Source organism: Zalophus californianus, chromosome 10 (genome assembly GCF_009762305.2).
Source record: "Zalophus californianus isolate mZalCal1 chromosome 10, mZalCal1.pri.v2, whole genome shotgun sequence".
Classification (NCBI taxonomy): domain Eukaryota; kingdom Metazoa; phylum Chordata; class Mammalia; order Carnivora; family Otariidae; genus Zalophus; species Zalophus californianus.
The window spans coordinates 32,987,166-33,006,001 of record NC_045604.1 but is presented as its reverse complement, the minus strand read 5'-3'; the positions used below and the strand labels follow the sequence as shown (position 1 = coordinate 33,006,001).

The window sequence follows — 18,836 nt, the reverse complement described above, 5'->3', positions numbered from 1 at the left end:
ATAACTGGTTATTCTTTTTTATAATTTTGTCCAGTTTTATTTCTGCCTTTTGGAAAGGGAATCTACCACACTCCAGTTCTAGCCATTCTTGCCAGTCCCACCTAAAGGAGTTTGAAATATACTTTGTTCAAAAAATTTCAGGAAGCGTTATTTGACAAAATTATTCTTGACTACATTTAAAAAAATAACTACAAACGTATAACAATTATTAAGAGGGAGCCTGATTCCTAGTGCCAGTTTGAAGAGGAATTTATAATAACTAAAGATGGACATGGCATTAGAATGACCTACACTTGGTTGCCTTCTGAAATGCTTACCTCATGGCTGGCAAGAAGAGAGGCAAGGGAGAGCTTCATTTCCCCTCCTGGGAGGTCCATTTCCGAATGCTTCAAACTTAGAAACTTTGTAACTGCAGCCAGGAAGTTGCCCAGCTATTTAGAGTCTTGATGTGAAAACAGAATAAGACATTATTTAGTTTTTTCACACTACCCTCTGTGAACTTTGATATTTACCGAAAGTATTTCACTACACCAGCTTCCCGGTACTGAATGCATTGAAATTCAAAAGTCATGCATATCACCCCAAATGAAAGCAAGATTTGGAGCAACACCGCCATTGTTGGACCATTTCTAAGTATATGTGCTTGGGAGAATCTAGCATGCTGCTTTTAATTAATGCCATTCCAATCTTCTGGATTTCTACTGTTGGGGTGCAAGGTAAGTTGAAAACACAAAAGCAGACCTGAATATTTAGTTCCTCTCTCATATGTGTGTGTTGGGTGTGTATTAGTGTGTAAGTCTGTTTTAAAATGAATAAATAGGTAAGAACATTTTGAATAAAGGCTTATAATTTAATCTATTTTATCAAAATGTTTTCTAATATGAAATTAAGAGAAAATAGAATGAAATTATTTTCTCTGTCCTCTAAGTTCCCATGTGAATAGCCACCAAATACAACTTTTGGAGAGGAATTACAGGATGAAAAAGCTGCATATCATAAAGTCGAAAGGGTCAAGTACCAGTGTAATTCTCCATAAGCTCTGCAATGCCACTGGCCAGAAAAAGCATCCCAAGAAAATCTGGACACCTTCAAAATATTTGTATTTTCATAGATTCGTTAATTTAAGATTTAAATATTATTAAACCAGGAACTTCCTTTTTCAATCTAATTATCATTCAACTAAGGGGAATCTCTTTTAGTAAAACAGTGCAGTATGTCCTAATTTTTGTGTGTAATAAGCCAGTGAAATGTCAATGAGTTGTTTTCTTTTTTTTTTTTTTTTGGTTGTTATTTGCTTTTCTGAGCTCTTCAACAAATGTTAAAAGTGAAAAGAAGTTGTCCATCCTTTCTTTATTCAAACTATAAACCACATCTTACAATATTTTAAAAACTGTCTCATCTTATTTCATGTTGAAATAAAAGTCATCATATCCAAATAATTGCAAACGGAACCTCTTTAACAAGATCCAGGACCGCTGATTAGACCACATGTGCAAATGGACTTTCAGTCCTACCTTTTATTGTTTGATTACCAGAAGGGATTTATTTTGCTAGTTTGTTGCTTGCTAATTTTTGCATATAATAGATGTTCTTTGGGGAAAGTTTCTCCTTAATCCTAACTTAAGAGGAAAAATAGGAACAATAAAAATGCTTTAAGAGCCACCCTCATAAAAGTTATAAAACCTTATTTCTATAGACTTGAAACTCCTTTTGTTTGTTACTACTTTTAGCATTGAGATAGAATCACAGGACAATCATTAGCTGATGGGGGTAAAAGTGCAACAGGCATTGCTTAGTCTCAATTAAAAATACCAAATTCTCTGATTAGACATACAACAGCCTCATTGAAGAACTGTATAGATAGGTGTCTTTGATTTTTTTTTTTTTACCCGTGGGTCTGATAAATATTGTTTTAAACATGTTAGTGATGGCATTGAGAGGATTTCTAAATGGGCAAAAAGCAGAGGAAAAGAAGTGTAAAATATGAGAATAATATGTAGAATTTTTACAACCCAGAACCCGGAAAAAGATATTCAAACTTCAAACTAGTCTCCGGAGAACCTTCAGTGAAGCTCTATCCAGAATTTGTGTCGCTGTTAAATGGCTTCTAATTTTGTGTTGCGGTTAGGCTGAGGTGCGTGTTGAGGTGCTCTGGTCCCAGAGCAAAAGCAGTGTGTTAAAGTCACGCTTATATAAAAACCCTGCCTGTGTTCCGTAGTGAAATATTGATCGAGCACTGTATTATGCTGCATGTTGCAGCAAAGAAGCTCAAAAGAAAATGAAAACTCTGTGCCTCACTACAGCTTTGAGTGTCCTTGGAGGAAAGCAAAACGTGTCAATAAGTAGATAGATTGCAAGACTATGTGTGTCTATGTAGATACGTGTGATATATGTGTGTATATATATGAGTGTGTGTCTCAATTTCATTGGAAATGTAGTCATGAGCTTTTATCAGAGTGTAGAGACAGCACACATCTCCTACTTTTGGGAGAGGGTGACTGGCTAAGGGAGGTCTGCCAAGAGAAGTTAACTTTCAGAACTATCACACTGCTGTGCGCACAATGAATATTTTTGCTAAATGTTGCAGAATGTGTTGAAGGATAGGTAGAACGGGGAGGATCGGAGAACGGAAGGGACATTATTCTGGATAGTGAAGTATACATAGGTAGAAATGCATGGAAATCAAACGCTGTACTTTGAGGGGAGCGCAAAGCATATCTGGAAAAATAATTATGGGAGGTGTGACTGTCAATGTTTAACGGAGGGTCTTTTCCTCCACCTCGTATCAAATTGTAAACAGATAAGTAACCCCGGGTTACGCAGGTTAAAAACCACAGGCATCACTAGTGTGAAATATTGTGCCACACGGAAAGTCACCTCTAGACAAATGCAAAAGAGAATTTCCTGAGGTAACTGGTTGGTGAGCTGAGTTTCTGGAAGTTGTTTTCTTTATTCACATAAGGAGAAAACAAAACCGCTTCATCCTCCCAGCACCAGGAAAAACCAGACAGCACAGAGACTGAATCAGAGTAGAAAAAGGAAAGGCCCGGGGAGCCCACACGACTCTGTCCCTGCCTGTCAGCTCGCGGTGTGGACTCGTGACCTGCTCCCCTCGGCCGCCGCTCATAGACCGCTGTGTGGGATTTTCTTCTCGGAGTTACTGCGGAAGAGTTTATTCCACATGACTCCAAACATAAATTTCATGTTCATTGACAACAGACTTTTCAAATACTCTTGTGCTCTTAATTAGAGATTGTTTTTTTGTTCTCGACTGATTAGAACACTGCAAGGCATGTAAGGTAGAGGAACTTGAGCTGGATGAAAGAAAAAAAAATCAAAGAGATGATTAAAAGATGACTTAATGAATTACTAATGTAGATTAATTCTTCAGTTTTATTTTTCCCAGCGTTTTCCTATTGTGATTTCCCAAAAATAAACCATGGAATTATATATGGCAAAGAGTCCGATGAGGAGCCTTCCCTAAGTACTGTTGGGGAAATTTATTATTATTCTTGTGAATATAATTTTGCATCTCCTTCACGATCCTTTTGGACTCGCATAATCTGCACGGAGGAAGGATGGTCACCAACACCCAAGTGTCTCAGTGAGTAAATGCCCTGATCAGTAGATGTGGATGCATCATTCAGTAAATAGAGATGTTCCAGATGTGACATCAGGCCCTTGGCAGACAATCACACGGATCAGCACTAGCCAGCGAAGATGAGAAATGTAGTCCTTTCTTGAGAAGGCTTTTATGAAAACCAAATGAAGAATAAATATGTGAACTTTCTCGTGTTACCTAGAAGTGCTTTACACATTTTAATTTTAAACTGATGATTTATATATTTGACTATTAATATGTATTTCCTAATATTTGTTTGGTATTAGCCTGGGCATATTTTTCCTTTAAAACAAATCTTTTTACATACACATTCTGTTTTGAAACTTACCATTCTCTTGAGTATTGAAAAGATTGTGTAAGTGTAAATATTTTCACTTTCATATTTTCCATAAAACACGTCTTTTGTTCTTATAGTGATATCTATATTAATCCTTAGGTGAATGTGACGAGCAGACTCAAGAGAGAATAGGTATATTAAGCAAAAAGCAATGGGGGGTGCCTGGCTGGCTCAGTTGGTTAAGTATCTGACGCTTGATTTTGGCTCGGATCATGATCTTAGGGTCATGAGCTCAAGCGCCGCGCTGGGCTCTGTGCTCATCGAGGAGTCTGCTTGTCCCTCTCCCTCTGCCCTCCCTTCTCTCTCTATCTCAAATAAATAAATAAAATCTAAAAAAAAAAAAGAAAAAAGAAAAAAACAATGGCAGGCAGAAAATATGAGCCAACAAAGGAGACAGTAATGGTCTTTCTCCTTCTGTAAGAAACATTTATGAGAATTAAGAGAGAAATGGATATATTAAAATCTAATTTTGTACCTAGAAAAGTTTATAAAAATCAAATATTTTTTTGTAAAAACCATTGAACGGAATGAAATGTTAATTTACTTCTGTAAATTAAATATCTTCTTCTAAATTACTTCTGTAAAGTAATATCATGGATATAGTAGCATGATCAGAATTCTTTAGAAATTTTGTTTTCATACCTGATTTCAGTTTTGAAAGTTTGCCATTCTTCTTAAAATATTGTAAAAAGGAAATTTAGGTGGTTTTTTTTTTTTTTACCACTTCCATCTTGTACATTAAACAATTTTTGGTTCTTAGGACTGTGTTTCTTTCCTTCTGTGGAAAATGGTCATTCTGCATCTTCAGGACAAACACACCTGGAAGGTGACACTGTGCAAATTATCTGTGATGTCGGCTACAGCCTTCCTAATAATAGTGACACCATTTCATGTTTGGAAGATGGCTGGTCTTCTCCTCCCAAATGCAGCTCCACCAGTAAGTAAAATGCTGTCCTTTCACATCCTGACATGTGATGCGATTTTTTAAAAAAATATATCTATTGTCAGGGGCTAAATGTAGGTTTCACCACTGGCTTTTATCATTATGCATTTGTTTTTCAGTTCCAGTTGAGTCTGATAGATATACAAATAGCATAGTTTGCCTGCCTACATGAATCTGGTGCATGCAATAAATAAAAATAGTAGAAGGCAGTCCCTTTATGTTAAAGGAACACCCATTTGTTGCTTACATGAAAATTATCAAGTTAGTTGGAAATCAACTTTATTTAAAACTGGAGTATTAAACTGAAAATAGACTATTTAAGTGAACGTAAGTCCAATGCTAGTTAAAATGTCTTATGAATAAGATAGTTTTTTATAGTTATTTTATGTGTGTTTATTAAATTCACAGGCTTAATTCAATAAACCATCAGTTTCTATGTTTAAAATATTTTGTACCTGTGAGCATTATGCTTATTTGTCAGTGGCTTTGGAAAACAACTCCTTAAGAAACTGTATAATATGAAGGCTTCTCCCAGACCTGTGTGAACACTTGCAATTCTTCATCTTTACAGCTCTCTGGCAATCATTCTTAAGATAGTTCATGGAATTCCAGCCTATGCTTGCACAGCTTAGTACTCAACCAAAGACTCAAGAACACTCTTCAGAAAACTTCTCTAGCTCTTTCTCCTCGGGGCGCCTGGGTGGCTCAGTCGTTAAGCGTCTGCCTTCGGCTCAGGTCATGATCCCGGGGTCCTGGGATCGAGCCCCGCATCGGGCTCCCTGCTCGGCGGGAAGCCTGCTTCTCCCTCTCCCACTCCTGCTGCTTGTGTTCCCTCTCCCGCTGTGTCTCTCTCTCTCTGTCAAATAAATAAAATCTTTAAAAAAAAAAAAAAAAAAAGAAAAATAAATATCTAGAACAAGAGTTCTAAACTTTTTCAGAAGCTTGCGCACCTTTTGCTCCCCAAAATAAGCTGCGGGAATGCTCATAAAATCATTAATCACTTCATTAAATCAATCATGATATACATATGCTTTTAAATTTTGTGGGAGTGTTAACAACATTGTAAATCACCCGTTTTAAAAAAATATATTGGCTTTACTCTTAATGCTACAGTCTTAAAAAGAAGTCATCCATATTATTCATATTTAAGCAACTTCATGTCTTTAGGAAAGTAATATGCAAGTAAATTAAATTTTAAATTTTAGTAATTCTATCAGAAGGATGTTGCCACTGACTTGTCCTTTTAGACGATTTTAGAATGTGTACTTAACCTTTAAAAATTTGATCTATTTAAATAATGAAATACTGTGATAAACTACAGCTAATCACAAAAACAAATCTGACATTCACCAATATGAAAATAAGATTTAAAAAATTCCATAAATTTTAAAACAGGCAAAATTATTCTGTGGTGTTTGCAGGAAAGAGAGTGTTAGTGGTTAGGTCATGAGGAACTTCGAACACGTGTCATAATTCTGTTGTTTTAGCTGGATGGCAGTCACAGCAGTGTGCTTATTTTGTAAAAACTTACTGAACTTCTGATTTTTATACTCATCTACGTGCATTTTATGCTTTAATAAGTTCATTACCACCCATTATCAGGAGACAGTTCCTATGAGGTTTTCACATTTCTGCATGGTCCAGGCTTTCTGAAGGAAGAGTGCTAGCAAACTTGGCCAGAAAATGATTCGCAAACAAGCCTTGGACCTTAGAGTATATGCTCCTCAAGTGAGACTGAGAGACATCTTTCTGGAGCCATTTGCTTACGTTTCAGAGGAGTAAAAACCTTCCTCTCTCTCCCCACAAATTTGTCTCTGTTCCAGAGCAAAAGTCTCCTTCCCTTTCTCTCTTGTGGGGAGGATGGGCCAATGGGCCAGCACCCTGTAAAAGTTCCAAGTCTCTTACTTCAGAGGTTCCTTTCCTATGGCGCAAAGCCACTCCCTGAGCATGACGATCACCTTGGGCCGTCACTGCATCTGATCAGTTGGAGCCTGCCGGGTCAGAGACTGGAGCTCAGAGAACTGGGAATATAGCTCTTTGTGAGTAATAACCTATTTAGTCTCTGATCTAGAGAACTAATGTTTCCTGGAAGGAGGATACATTTCCATATGCACGTACATATACACACACACACACACATCAGGCACTTATATAGAATATATAATATACTATACATGGTAGATATATACACAGACATATATATATTTATATGGTGAATACACATGTATTCATATATGAATATATAATATACTACCACCAATAGAATATAGAATATATAATATAGAATATTATATAGAATACATAGAATAGAATATATAATATACTATACATGGTAGATATATACACAGACATATATATATTTATATGGTGAATACATATGTATATTTAAAAATAGTATAATTTATTTAGGAGTTGATATATAAGGAAAATGTGCATAAATCAATTTTTACTAAATTATTCATAATAAAATTTCCTAAAAGATCACTTATCCACTAGTACATAATGATTAAAGGTTTTTGTCCGCTTGTTGTGTGCTTGGGATAACATTAGAAATAAGACCATGATTTTTAATATGCCTTGAGTCTTATGATATGACAGTATTCGTGAATGCCAGAAACAAAGGTAAGGGTGTATGGTTTAAACTCAGTGACAAGTTGGACTGTAATGCCATGATGGATCTAAGACAGAGATGGAAGTATCACAGGTTCCATAAGATGTGGTGAAGATGGTAAGTCCTTTTTCTTCTAGGAAATAAAAAGCAGTTCTGAATGTATTTCTCTTTAGTAGACTCTATTGAAAGATGTTTCCTAATGAACAATCATCAACATTTAAGGTGACTCCACATAGCTTTAAGAGACCGATGTTAAATATTGATTTAATAACAGATCTTTGAAAAGCACTTAGCTCATCCAAAATAAGGTTGTTTATATGCCACATGCATTGTAATATTTACGACCAAGATGAATGCTGTTTTGAAGGTACCTCAAATTCAAATTGCCAAATAATTCAAAATGAGGCAAACGTTACTCAAGTTATAGTCTGCTATGCATGCTACAACAACTTTAGATGTTTTACTCCTTGATTTTCATCCTTTTCCTTGTCATTTGATTATAAACTCATAATTTATGGTCAAGACTTGGGGCTCCTGGGTGGCTCAGTCATTTAAGTGTCTGCCTTCAGCTCAGGTCATGGTCTCGGGGTCCTGGGATTGAATCCCACATCAGGCTCCCTGCTCAGTGGGGAGTCTGCTTCTCCCTCTGCCTTTCCTTCTGTGTGTGTTTGTCTCTCTCAAATAAATAAAATCTTAAAAAGAAATCTATAGTCAGAGACTTGGCTTTTTGTTTATTTTAGAGCATTTTTGGGTTTCACAGCACAATTGAGAGGGAGGTACAGAGACATACCCTTTGCCCCACACATGCAATATAATCTGTCCCATTATCAACTTGACTGATCAGCACACTATATTTGTACAATTGATGAACAATTTGACACACCATAATCCCCAAGGTCCATAGTTTATATTACAGTTCAATCTTGGTGTTGCACAGTCTTTGACTTAAATGCAGGACAGAATGCCTTCAGGTCATGCCGAATCACACCCTTCCTTAAATATGGCTGTACATTTTTTTCCCATATATATTAGTTTTCTCCTGCTGCTGTAGCAAATTACCACAAACCTAATTACTTAAAACAATGCAAACTTATTATCTTACAGTTCTGGAGGTCAAAAGTCCTGAAATCAAGGATGTTGAATCACAGTTCCTTCTGGAGGTCCTAGGAAAGAATTTGTTTTCTGCCTTTTACGGCTTCTCGAAGCCCTTTGCATTTCTTGGCTCACCGCCCTTCCTCATATCACTTCAACTTCTGTTTCTGTTGCTACAACTCCTACTTTGATTCTGACAACTCTGCTTCCTTTTGTAAGAACCCTTCTGATTACATTGGGTCCACTACCATACAAATAATTCAAAATAATCTCTCTATCTCAAGGTCTTTAACTTAATTGTATCTACAAAGTCTGTTTTGCCAAGGAAGGTAATATATTTGCAGGTTTTAGGGATTAGCACGTGGACATTTTGGGGAGGCCATGGTTCTGTCTATAATACCATGTAATAACCATACTTGAATAAATCAGCTGAAAAATCCTACATCAGCCAAGATCAGTTATTTTCAATAGTTTTTTTTTTTGCAACTGGGTTAGAAAGGGAATATAAACAACCAAAAAAGAATTGTCATACAAAATTAATGGAATAAAATACAAAGATACAGGGGTGCAACTTTTCATAAAAGTGAGTGAGTCACATTTCAGGGGGATATGAACAAACCATTATTAAAGTATTAAATTGCCAATAACAATGCATAAAACTGGCTAGTTTAAATAATATTTCTGAGATTTAGTTAGAAAATATTTCATCATATTTTTGTGATATATGCTTGATTTATTGAGAGTATTTGTCTTGAATGTCATTTATATTTTCTTCTTTAAAATAGATTTTATTTATTTATTTGAGAGGGAGAGAATGAGCAGGGGGAAGGGGCTGAGGGAGAGGGAGAAGCAGACTCCCCACTGAGGGGGGAGCCTGATGTGGGGCTCCATCCCAGGACTCTGAGATCATGACCTGAGCCAAAGGCAGACGCTTTACCAACTGAAGCCACCTAGTTGCCCCTGTCATTTATATTTTCACATGTGAATTTCAATATCTAATTTTAAGAAATGAACCATGAATAACAGATTAAAAGAGAAAAATACACATATATATTCATCTATCTATCTATCTATCTATCTATTCATTTTTACTTGAATCAGAAGGTATTCATAATGTGTTGGTTTTTAGAAAGATATTAAAGATGTGGTTGGGTATAATGGAAAGATTCCAAACACCTAGAAGCAACTTGGCCGTGTGTTTTTTAAAAAGTCCATATACTAAATACAGTTCCCCATTTGTAAAGTTAGGAATTATTTGCTTTTTAATGTTCCCTCCTACTTAAAATGTACTAGACATAATTCTCGTTTGGACCATTCCAGGTACTAACTTTTTAAACATACCTATCATTTAATTAAATATGTTGCACTTTAATTGTTACTACTTGAAAAACTGATTTTCATGTGACCTGTGAAAACTATTCATATGCCATTTTATAGGACAAATAAAAGTTATTAAACTTTTATTGTTAAATAAATAAATGAAATAATTTACTTTATATGATTGCTCGGGACTCCTCAGTCCTGAGGAGATTGTCATACACAATTTTACCTTGCTGTTCAACCCTAATTTCTCTAAAGGGGTTTACACACATTTGTTGGGTGTAAATAGGTAGGGGTATTCTTGAAGGTAAGAATGTAAGTGCCTCCTTGTATGAAGCCCCCTGCTATTTAATAGCATGTATTAAATTTAATATTGCAGTGATTATTTCACATATATTTATTTACTTTTATTTTATTTTCAATATAGAATGTCTTCTTCCAGTTTTAAAAGCAAATCTAGATGTTTATCCAAGAAAAGTAAAATACAATGCTGGAGATGTGTTGGAATTTTCCTGTGGACAAAGACTTAAAAGAGTTGGACCAGATTCAGTTCAATGCTATTACTTTGGATGGTCACCTAATTTTCCAACATGCAAAGGTCAGTATTTATTTTAGAACTGATGAAACAACTTACATCAATTTATATTAATGTCTATGTATTTTCTTGGTCTTATATATATAATCTGACAAACTGCAAAAAAATGGCAAAGGTAGTATTTTAACTGAGAAGGAGAGGAGGTGCTGGGCCGTAGATTATTTATGTTTCCTTTATCAAGAGGTAATTCTTCTTCTGTTTTGAAATGTATAATGGAATTTTATAGATGAAAATATAATTGCCAGAACGGGGAAGTGTTAGGGATTTTCCCCCAAACTCGATAAAAAATTATACTTTAAAAAATATTGTATGGGTCTTGTTATATTTTATTAAGTAATCAAGAAGTAATCAAATAAACATATGAATTATTCACTATAAACCAATGATTTGTTACTTGCTTCAGATGACATTACTTTTTAAAAATATTTGATAAAATTATTTTATATATTTATACATATTAATAAAAACATGTAATAAGTATAATTTGCATATATATATCATACCACATATTCAATAACTACTTACTTTTATATGATATCCAGATTATTGAACTACTTTAAAATCTTCAGGGCACAGTTAATATCCTGGCATAATAACCTGCAAAATACTGGGGGTTGGGACAATTAGAATAGTTACATATAGAAAAAAATGTAAGATGGCACTAAAAATTATTGTTAATTTAAAGAAATGCAACAAGGTGTTTTGTATATGCAGGTCAATGTCCTTATTTCTTAGATAGGCCTTCTGAAGAATTTAGAAGAAAAATTTTACTATGTCTATCATTTACTTTAAATTACTTTGGGACACCTGGGTGGCTCAGTCGGTTAAGTGTCTCCATTCAGGTCATGATCCCAGGGTCCTGGGATCAAGCCTGGCATCAGACTCCCTGCTCAATGGAGAGTCTGCTTCTCCCTCTGCCCCTCCCCCTGCTTGTGCCCTCTCTCTCTCTCTCTCACCCTGTGCTCTCTCTCTCTCTCTCTCAAATAAGTAAAATCTTAAATAAATAAATTACTTCGCTAAAAAAATTAAATTGGGCAAAAGGTAACATTAATATATATCTAGGTGATCAGTATATGTGTTCATTTTTCTTTAATTTGTTCAGAATTGTTTATAATAAAAAGTCAATATTTGAGAAAAAGAATACTTAGTACACTATGTACACGGTAAAAAGCAAACCTGAAAAAAAATAGGAATTTAGCATAAATGTAATTTAGTTCTAAGTCAACCAAAACAGTGATTCCACATTTTGCCAGATTCATTAGACTCTTTAAGCATTATTTAAATATTTTTTTTTTATGATAGGGAAAGTACAGTCATGTGGTCAACCTCCTCAACTCCCCAATGGTAAAATAAAACAGAGAAGGAAAGAAGAATATGGACACGGTGAGATGGTGGAATATGAGTGCCCTCCCCATTTTCTAATGACAGGGCCAAAGAAAATACAGTGCATCGATGGAGAATGGACAGATTTGCCCACTTGCGTTGGTAAATAGATGTTAATATTTAAACAGAACAGTTTAAACTTTGCACTTATATATAAATACATATATAAAAAGATTTAAAATATTTTAAAAGCAAGATCTTTTATTACATTTTCTTAGGACAAGTTAAAGCATGTGGCTCCATACCTCACCTCAACAATGGCTATGCCCAGTTCTCTATTCTTCCTGTTCAACATGGTGTTTCTGTGGAGCTGAATTGCAGAGATACATATACAATGATTGGAAATAATGTAATTACCTGTACTGATGGAACATGGACTAAACTTCCTAAGTGTGTTGGTGAGAATACATTTCTTACTTTTGTATTTGATTGTTTATAATTTTTTAAATCAATAAATATATTTAGACCAGCACATGCTGGTGCCCATAAGGTATTAAATAATTAGGATATAAGATGTTAAATTCTTTGCTCCTAATTATTTAAAAAATGAATTGTTAAAGATTTTCTTTGACTGTGTACACTGTGCAAAATTACTGAGATGCTAAGGGCTCTGTGAACCAAGAGAGTTTGAGACTTCTGCTTCAGAATAATATCAAATTGCTTTTTTCTAGGTATTTACTGTTGCGTCTCATCTTCACCATGCAAAACTGATTTTCCTTAGCTTCTGGATAAGCCATGTTCTTTTAAATCTCCATGCTATTCCTCATTTGTGCCTTTGCTTTCTTCCTGAAATATCTTTCTCCATTTTTTTAAGGATTTGAATATGTATTTCTCCAAAGAAGACATAATAAAAATTATAACAAACACATAAAAAGATTCTCAACATTATTAGTCATTAGGAAAATACAAATCAAAACCACAGTGAGATATCACTTCCCGCCCACTAGGATACCTAGTAGAAACCTCATAAATTTCTGGTGGGGATGTATAATGGTACAGCTGCTTTTTTTTTCTTTTATTATGTTATGTTAATCACCATACATTACATCATTAGTTTTTGATGTAGGGTTCCATGATTCATTGTTTGTATATAACACCCAGTGCGCCATTCAGTACGTGCCCTCTTTAATACCCATCACCAGGCTAACCCATCCCCCCACACCCCTCCCCTCTAGAACTCTCACTTTGTTTCTCAGAGTCCATAGTCTCTCATGGTTCGTCTTCCCCTCTGATTTCCCCCCTTCATTCTTCCCTTCCTGCTATCTTCTTCTTCTTCTTCTTCTTCTTCTTCTTCTTTTTTTTTTAACATATAATGTATTGTTTCAGAGGTACAGGTCTGTGATTCAACAGTCTTACACAATTCACAGCGCTCACCATAGCACATACCCTCCCCAATGTCTATCATCCAGCCACCCCATCCCTCCCACCCCCCACCACTCCAGCAACCCTCAGTTTGTTTCCTGAGATTAAGAATTCCTCATATCAGTGAGATCATATGATACATGTCTTTCTCTGATTGACTTACTTCACTCAGCATAATACCCTCCAGTTCCATCGATGTCGTTGCAAATGGCAAGATCTCATTCCTTTTGATGGCTGCATAATATTCCATTGTATATATCTACCACATCTTCTTTATCCATTTATCTGTTGGTGGACATCTTGGCTCTTTCCACAGTTTGGCTATTGTGGACATTGCTGCTATAAACATCGGGGTACACATACCCCTTTGGATCCCTACATTTGTATCTTTGGGGTAAATACCCAGTAGTGCAATTGCTGGGTCATATGGTAGCTCTAATTTGAACTTTTTGAGGAACCTCCATACTGTTTTCCAGAGTGGCTGCACCAGCTTGCATTCCCACCAACAGTGAGGAAGACACAAAGAAATGGAAAAACGTCCCATGCTCATGGATTGGAAGAACAAATATTGTGAAGATGTCAATGCTACCTAGAGCAATCTACACATTTAAAGCAATCCCTATAAAAATACCATCTACTTTTTTCAAAGAAATGGAACAAATAATTCTAAAATTTGTATGGAACCAGAAAAGACCCCATATAGCCAGAGGAATGTTGAAAAAGAAAAGCAAAGCTGGTGGCATCACAATTCCAGACTTCAAGCTCTATTACAAAGCTATAATCATCAAGACAGAAATAGACCCTCAACTCTATGGTCAGATGGTCTAATCTTTGACAAAGCAGGAAAGAATGTCCAATGGAAAAAAGACAGTCTCTTCAACAAATGGTGTTGGGAAAATTGGAAGCCACATGCAGAAGAATGAAACTGGACCATTTCCTTACACCACACACAAAAATAGACTCCAAATGGTTGAAAGACCTTAATGTGAGACAGGAGTCTATCAAAATCCTAAAGGAGAACACAGGCAGCAACCTCTTCGACATCAGCCGCAGCAACTTCTTCCTAGAAACATCGCCAAAGGCAAGGGAAGCAAGGACAAAAATGAACTATTGGGATTTCCTCAAGATAAAAAGCTTTTGCATAGCAAAAGAAACAGTCCACAAAACCAAAAGACAACCGACAGAATGGGAGAAAATATTTGCAAATGACATATCAGATAAAGGGCTAGTATCCAAAATCTATAAAGAACTTATCAAACTCAACACCCAAAGAACAAATGATCCAATCAAGAAATGGGCAGAAGACATGAACAGACATTTTTCCAAAGAAGACATCCAAATGGCCAACAGACACATGAAAAAGGGCTCAACATCGCTCGGCATCAGGGAAATCCAAATCAAAACCTCAATGAGATACCACCTCACACCCGTCAGAATGGCTAAAATTAACAAGTCAGGAAACGACAGATGTTGGCGGGGATGCGGAGAACGGGGAACCCTCCTACACTGTTGGTGGGAATGCAAGCTGGTGCAGCCACTCTGGAAAACAGTATGCAGGTTCCTCAAACAGTTGAAAATAGAGCCACCATACGATCCAGCAATTGCACTACTGGGTATTTACCCCAAAGATACAAATGTAGGGATCCGAAGGGGTACGTGCACCCTGATGTTTATAGCAGCAATGTCCACAATAGCCAAACTGTGGAAAGAGCCAAGATGTCCACCGACAGATGAATGGATAAAGAAAAAGTAGTATATATATACACAATGGAATATTATGCAGCCATCAAAAGGAATGAGATCTTGCCATTTGCAATGACATGGATGGAACTGGAGGGTGTTATGCTGAGTGAAGTAAGTCAATCAGAGAAAGACATGTATCATATGACCTCACTGATATGGGGAATTCTTAATCTCAGGAAACAAACTGAGTGTTGCTGGAGTGGTGGGGGGTGGGAGGGATGGGGTGGCTGGGTGATAGACATTGGGTAGGTATGTGCTATGGTGAGTGTTGTGAATTGTGCAAGACTGTTGAATCACAGATCTGTACCTCTGAAACAAATAATGCAACTTATGTTAAGAAAAAAGAAAAAGAAGAAGATAACAGGAGGGGAAGAATGAAGAGGAGTAAGTCGGAGGGGGAGACGAACCATGAGAGACGATGGACTCTGAAAAACAAACTGAGGGTTCTAGAGGGGAGGTGGGTGGGGGGATGGGTTAGCCTGGTGATGCGTATTAAAGAGGGCACATTCTGCGTGGAGCACTGGGTGTTATGCACAAACAATGAGTCATGGAACACTACATCAAAAACTAATGATGTAATATATGGTGATTAACATAACAATAAAAAATTTTAAAAAAAGATAAAAAGCTTTTGCACAGCAAAAGAAACAGTCAACAAAACCTAAAGACAACCGACAGAATGGGAAAAGATATTTGCAAATGACAGACATATCAGATAAAGAGCAAGTATCCAAAATCTATAAAGAAAAAAAAAAAGCAAAAAAACAAAATCCCTAAAGAACTTACCAAACTCAACACCCAAAGGACAAATGATCCAATCAAGAAATGGGCAGAAGACATGAACAGACATCTTTTCAAAGAAGACATCCAAATGGCCAACAGACACATGAAAAAGTGCTCAACATCGCTCGGCATCAGGGAAATCCAAATCAAAACCTCAATGAGATACCACCTCACACCAGTCAGAATGGCTAAAATTAACAAGTCAGGAAAAGACAAATGTTGGCGGGGATGCGGAGAAAGGGGAACCCTCCTATCTTTCTCCAGTTTAATCACATGTAAAACTATTCACCTTCAAGATTCAACTCAAAATTTACTCACTTCTGAAACCTCTCCGGGTTCATTTTCCACTACCCACTCTCTGATCTCAAAACTCTAGTAGAATGAGATAGTCTATCGACAGGGCTGACTGTACATTTATCACGTCACATTGTTTTGTACCTGTTAGATACTTGTCTTCCCAATTTGATTGTATAGTGTCAGAACGGCAGGGCCCGTCTGTAGGGACCCAATCTCTAATTCACTGCCTTAGTACTCATTCACTTAGGTTTACATAAAGTATTAAGATTCTGTGTCAGTAACTTATTTCACAATTATTTTGGGTTTTTATTCCATAGGTTCCTCCTCTGGGGCATGGTCCATTTGGTATCAGCTTTCTTTTCCGTCTCACATACCTACACTCTACTTTCTGTTGGTCTAGACTTTGTCATACACATAGGAAGTCCCTATAGGTTTTATTTGACATTTTTAATGTCTCAAAACCCGTCCTGATCTCTCTCCTCCTCAGCCTACGCAAGTTGTAGACCCAGAGGGGTTCTAGATGAGAAGACATAGCTGAGGTACTTTGATTCAATTTTTGCTTAAAGTTGAAAAAAATGGGGAAAAAACAAAGAGAAAAATTCATGTTCCACTATTCAGAATTTACATTTTTGACATTATTTGCTTCAAATACTTGGTAATAGAATAAATAATTTAAATAAAATCATTGAAGAAAAAGGGAAGTATCCATTATCCTATCGTCCTCCCGAAGGAAATCCCAATTGAGTAGAATTTGTACTTATTTATAAATTATATAAGTAATATATATATTATTTTTTAAAACCTGTAGGATGAGATTTTTGTGTTTTTTTCCTAAACTTACACAATTACTGTCTACTTGCAAAATGCTCTTTCCTTCAACATTGTAATTTTACTGTGTCTTCATCTACCTTAAGAATGTACCTTGTTTTATTACTTCATTACCCTACTGGAAATGGAAATTATTTATTTTTGTCCTGGTATAAAAGACATGCTTCAATATTTCCTTAAGTATACACGTACAAGTGGAGCTAATGGATTCGGGTTGTAGATACTTTTGACTTTACAAGGTACTGCCAAATATATACAGAGACCTTACTCCTCTTTGTCACCACTTGATATTTTAATATTTTTGAATTGTTTCCAGGTCGATGGGTCAAAATCATTATCTCATATTTAATTTTATTTTTCTGAATAATAGTAATATTGAGCATCAGTACAAGTATCTGTAGGAGGCTAGGATTTTCTCTTCTGTGCAATGAGCGTTTTTCTTTTATTTTGTACTTTCTTACTGATTTAAGATTTATTTGAGTTCTGAACTGAATATTCTCATAATTATATTGTAAATGTTCTAAAGTATTTTTGTTTTATTGTAATGTTTCTATGATGTCTTTTTCATTGGAAGGTTTTGTTTAAACTCATTTATCAATCTTCCTTTCTTCAGTTGTATATGTATATGTATCTTGTTGAAGAATCACTTACTTTTTTAGGGCATAAAGATACTCCCTTTTTTTCTAAGCATTATGATCTCATGACTAAGATTTATTTCTTTAATCTATCTGATATATTTACATTATATCAGAGTGCTTTCGTTTGTCTCTATATGGAAAACTATATCAATACTAAGTGAATTGTCTGTTCTATTTTCTACTAATATTTATTTCTCCATATGCCATTTACTAGTACCCTATTTATAAATATATCTATTTCTAGATTATCTATTCTGCTCCCTTAACCTGTTTGTCTATTCTTATGCTAATATGGAAGTCATTATTATTATAACAACCTTTATCACTTAATTATTAGAATCATCTTGGCTATTCTTTAAAATGTCCCAATCCATCTGTATTTCAAAAACAAGTTCTCTGATAATTCTGGTTTAATTTTGTTTGGGGTTGTATGAAATTTATAAATTCAGCTAACTGTAATCAATTTTATTTATTATCGATTCTTCCTCTCATGAATATAATGCTTTAATCTATTTATTCAGGTCTTATATCAAACCTCATGAAAATTATTTCTAAATAAATTTTTTCCCTAAGTCCTTTGGGATTCTATTGATAAAACAAATGAGATTTTCTACTAATTTATATATATGGAGAGTTATACTTTCTACATGCAAGATTATAATTTAATTTTGTATATTGGTCCAATTCTTGCTGGATTGCCATATTAGTTCTAATAATTAATTTGGATATTTTATTTTTATAAATAATTACAGTTTAATCTCTTTTATTTTATTGCTTTAGCTCATAAAAATACCTCTCCTTGTATGAGGAAAACTGCTGCATCCTCGAGACGGACTGGGAAACAAGGGTTTTGGGTGAATGTGTTAACCTACCTCTAGACTTCAGCCTCCTACCTCCGGGACCCAGCCCAGCCGTCCCTGGTGCAGACGAGCTGTCCCCACAGCCCACGTCTTCTGTCCTGCCCATTTCTCCTGCCTAGTGGGCATTTGTACAAATCGGGACTTTTATTTCCATAAACTGACCCAGTAGTCTTGATTTAAGGACCTTCCTTCAGCTCTGAACAACTTTTTCCCCTCAATTCCAATCCAAAGCTAATGAATCTTTCCAGTTTACTCATTTGTGGGTGGCTCCTTTTGCTCTTGACATTCAGTCCTGTTGTAATTACGTCTCAAATGGTGAAAATCAGTCAAGTCAGTCCCAATAAAATACGAACTAAGTAAAAAAAAAAAAAAATACCTCTGCCTTGTCCAGAAATAACAACCAAAACAATAGCCTAAGTCCC

General features: G+C 35.6%; 1 protein-coding gene across 3 annotated transcripts in view; it reads left to right on the top strand.

Annotated features, from left to right (window-relative positions):
- Positions 1 to 536: 536 nt before the first annotated feature.
- Positions 537 to 18,836, top strand: part of CFHR5 (complement factor H related 5) — a 29,407-nt gene continuing 11,107 nt past the window's right edge. Inside the window, exons 1-6 of one of the 3 annotated variants that reach the window (XM_027609780.2) lie at positions 537 to 716; positions 3,392 to 3,604; positions 4,720 to 4,896; positions 10,353 to 10,523; positions 11,823 to 12,005; positions 12,122 to 12,301. In XM_027609780.2, the coding sequence (XP_027465581.2) occupies positions 638 to 716; positions 3,392 to 3,604; positions 4,720 to 4,896; positions 10,353 to 10,523; positions 11,823 to 12,005; positions 12,122 to 12,301 (1,003 nt within the window). In that variant the 5' untranslated portion in view covers positions 537 to 637. The remainder of the gene's footprint in view (positions 717 to 3,391; positions 3,605 to 4,719; positions 4,897 to 10,352; positions 10,524 to 11,822; positions 12,006 to 12,121; positions 12,302 to 18,836) is intronic. The other 2 variants (XM_027609783.2, XM_027609781.2) reach the window with 2 other exon arrangements.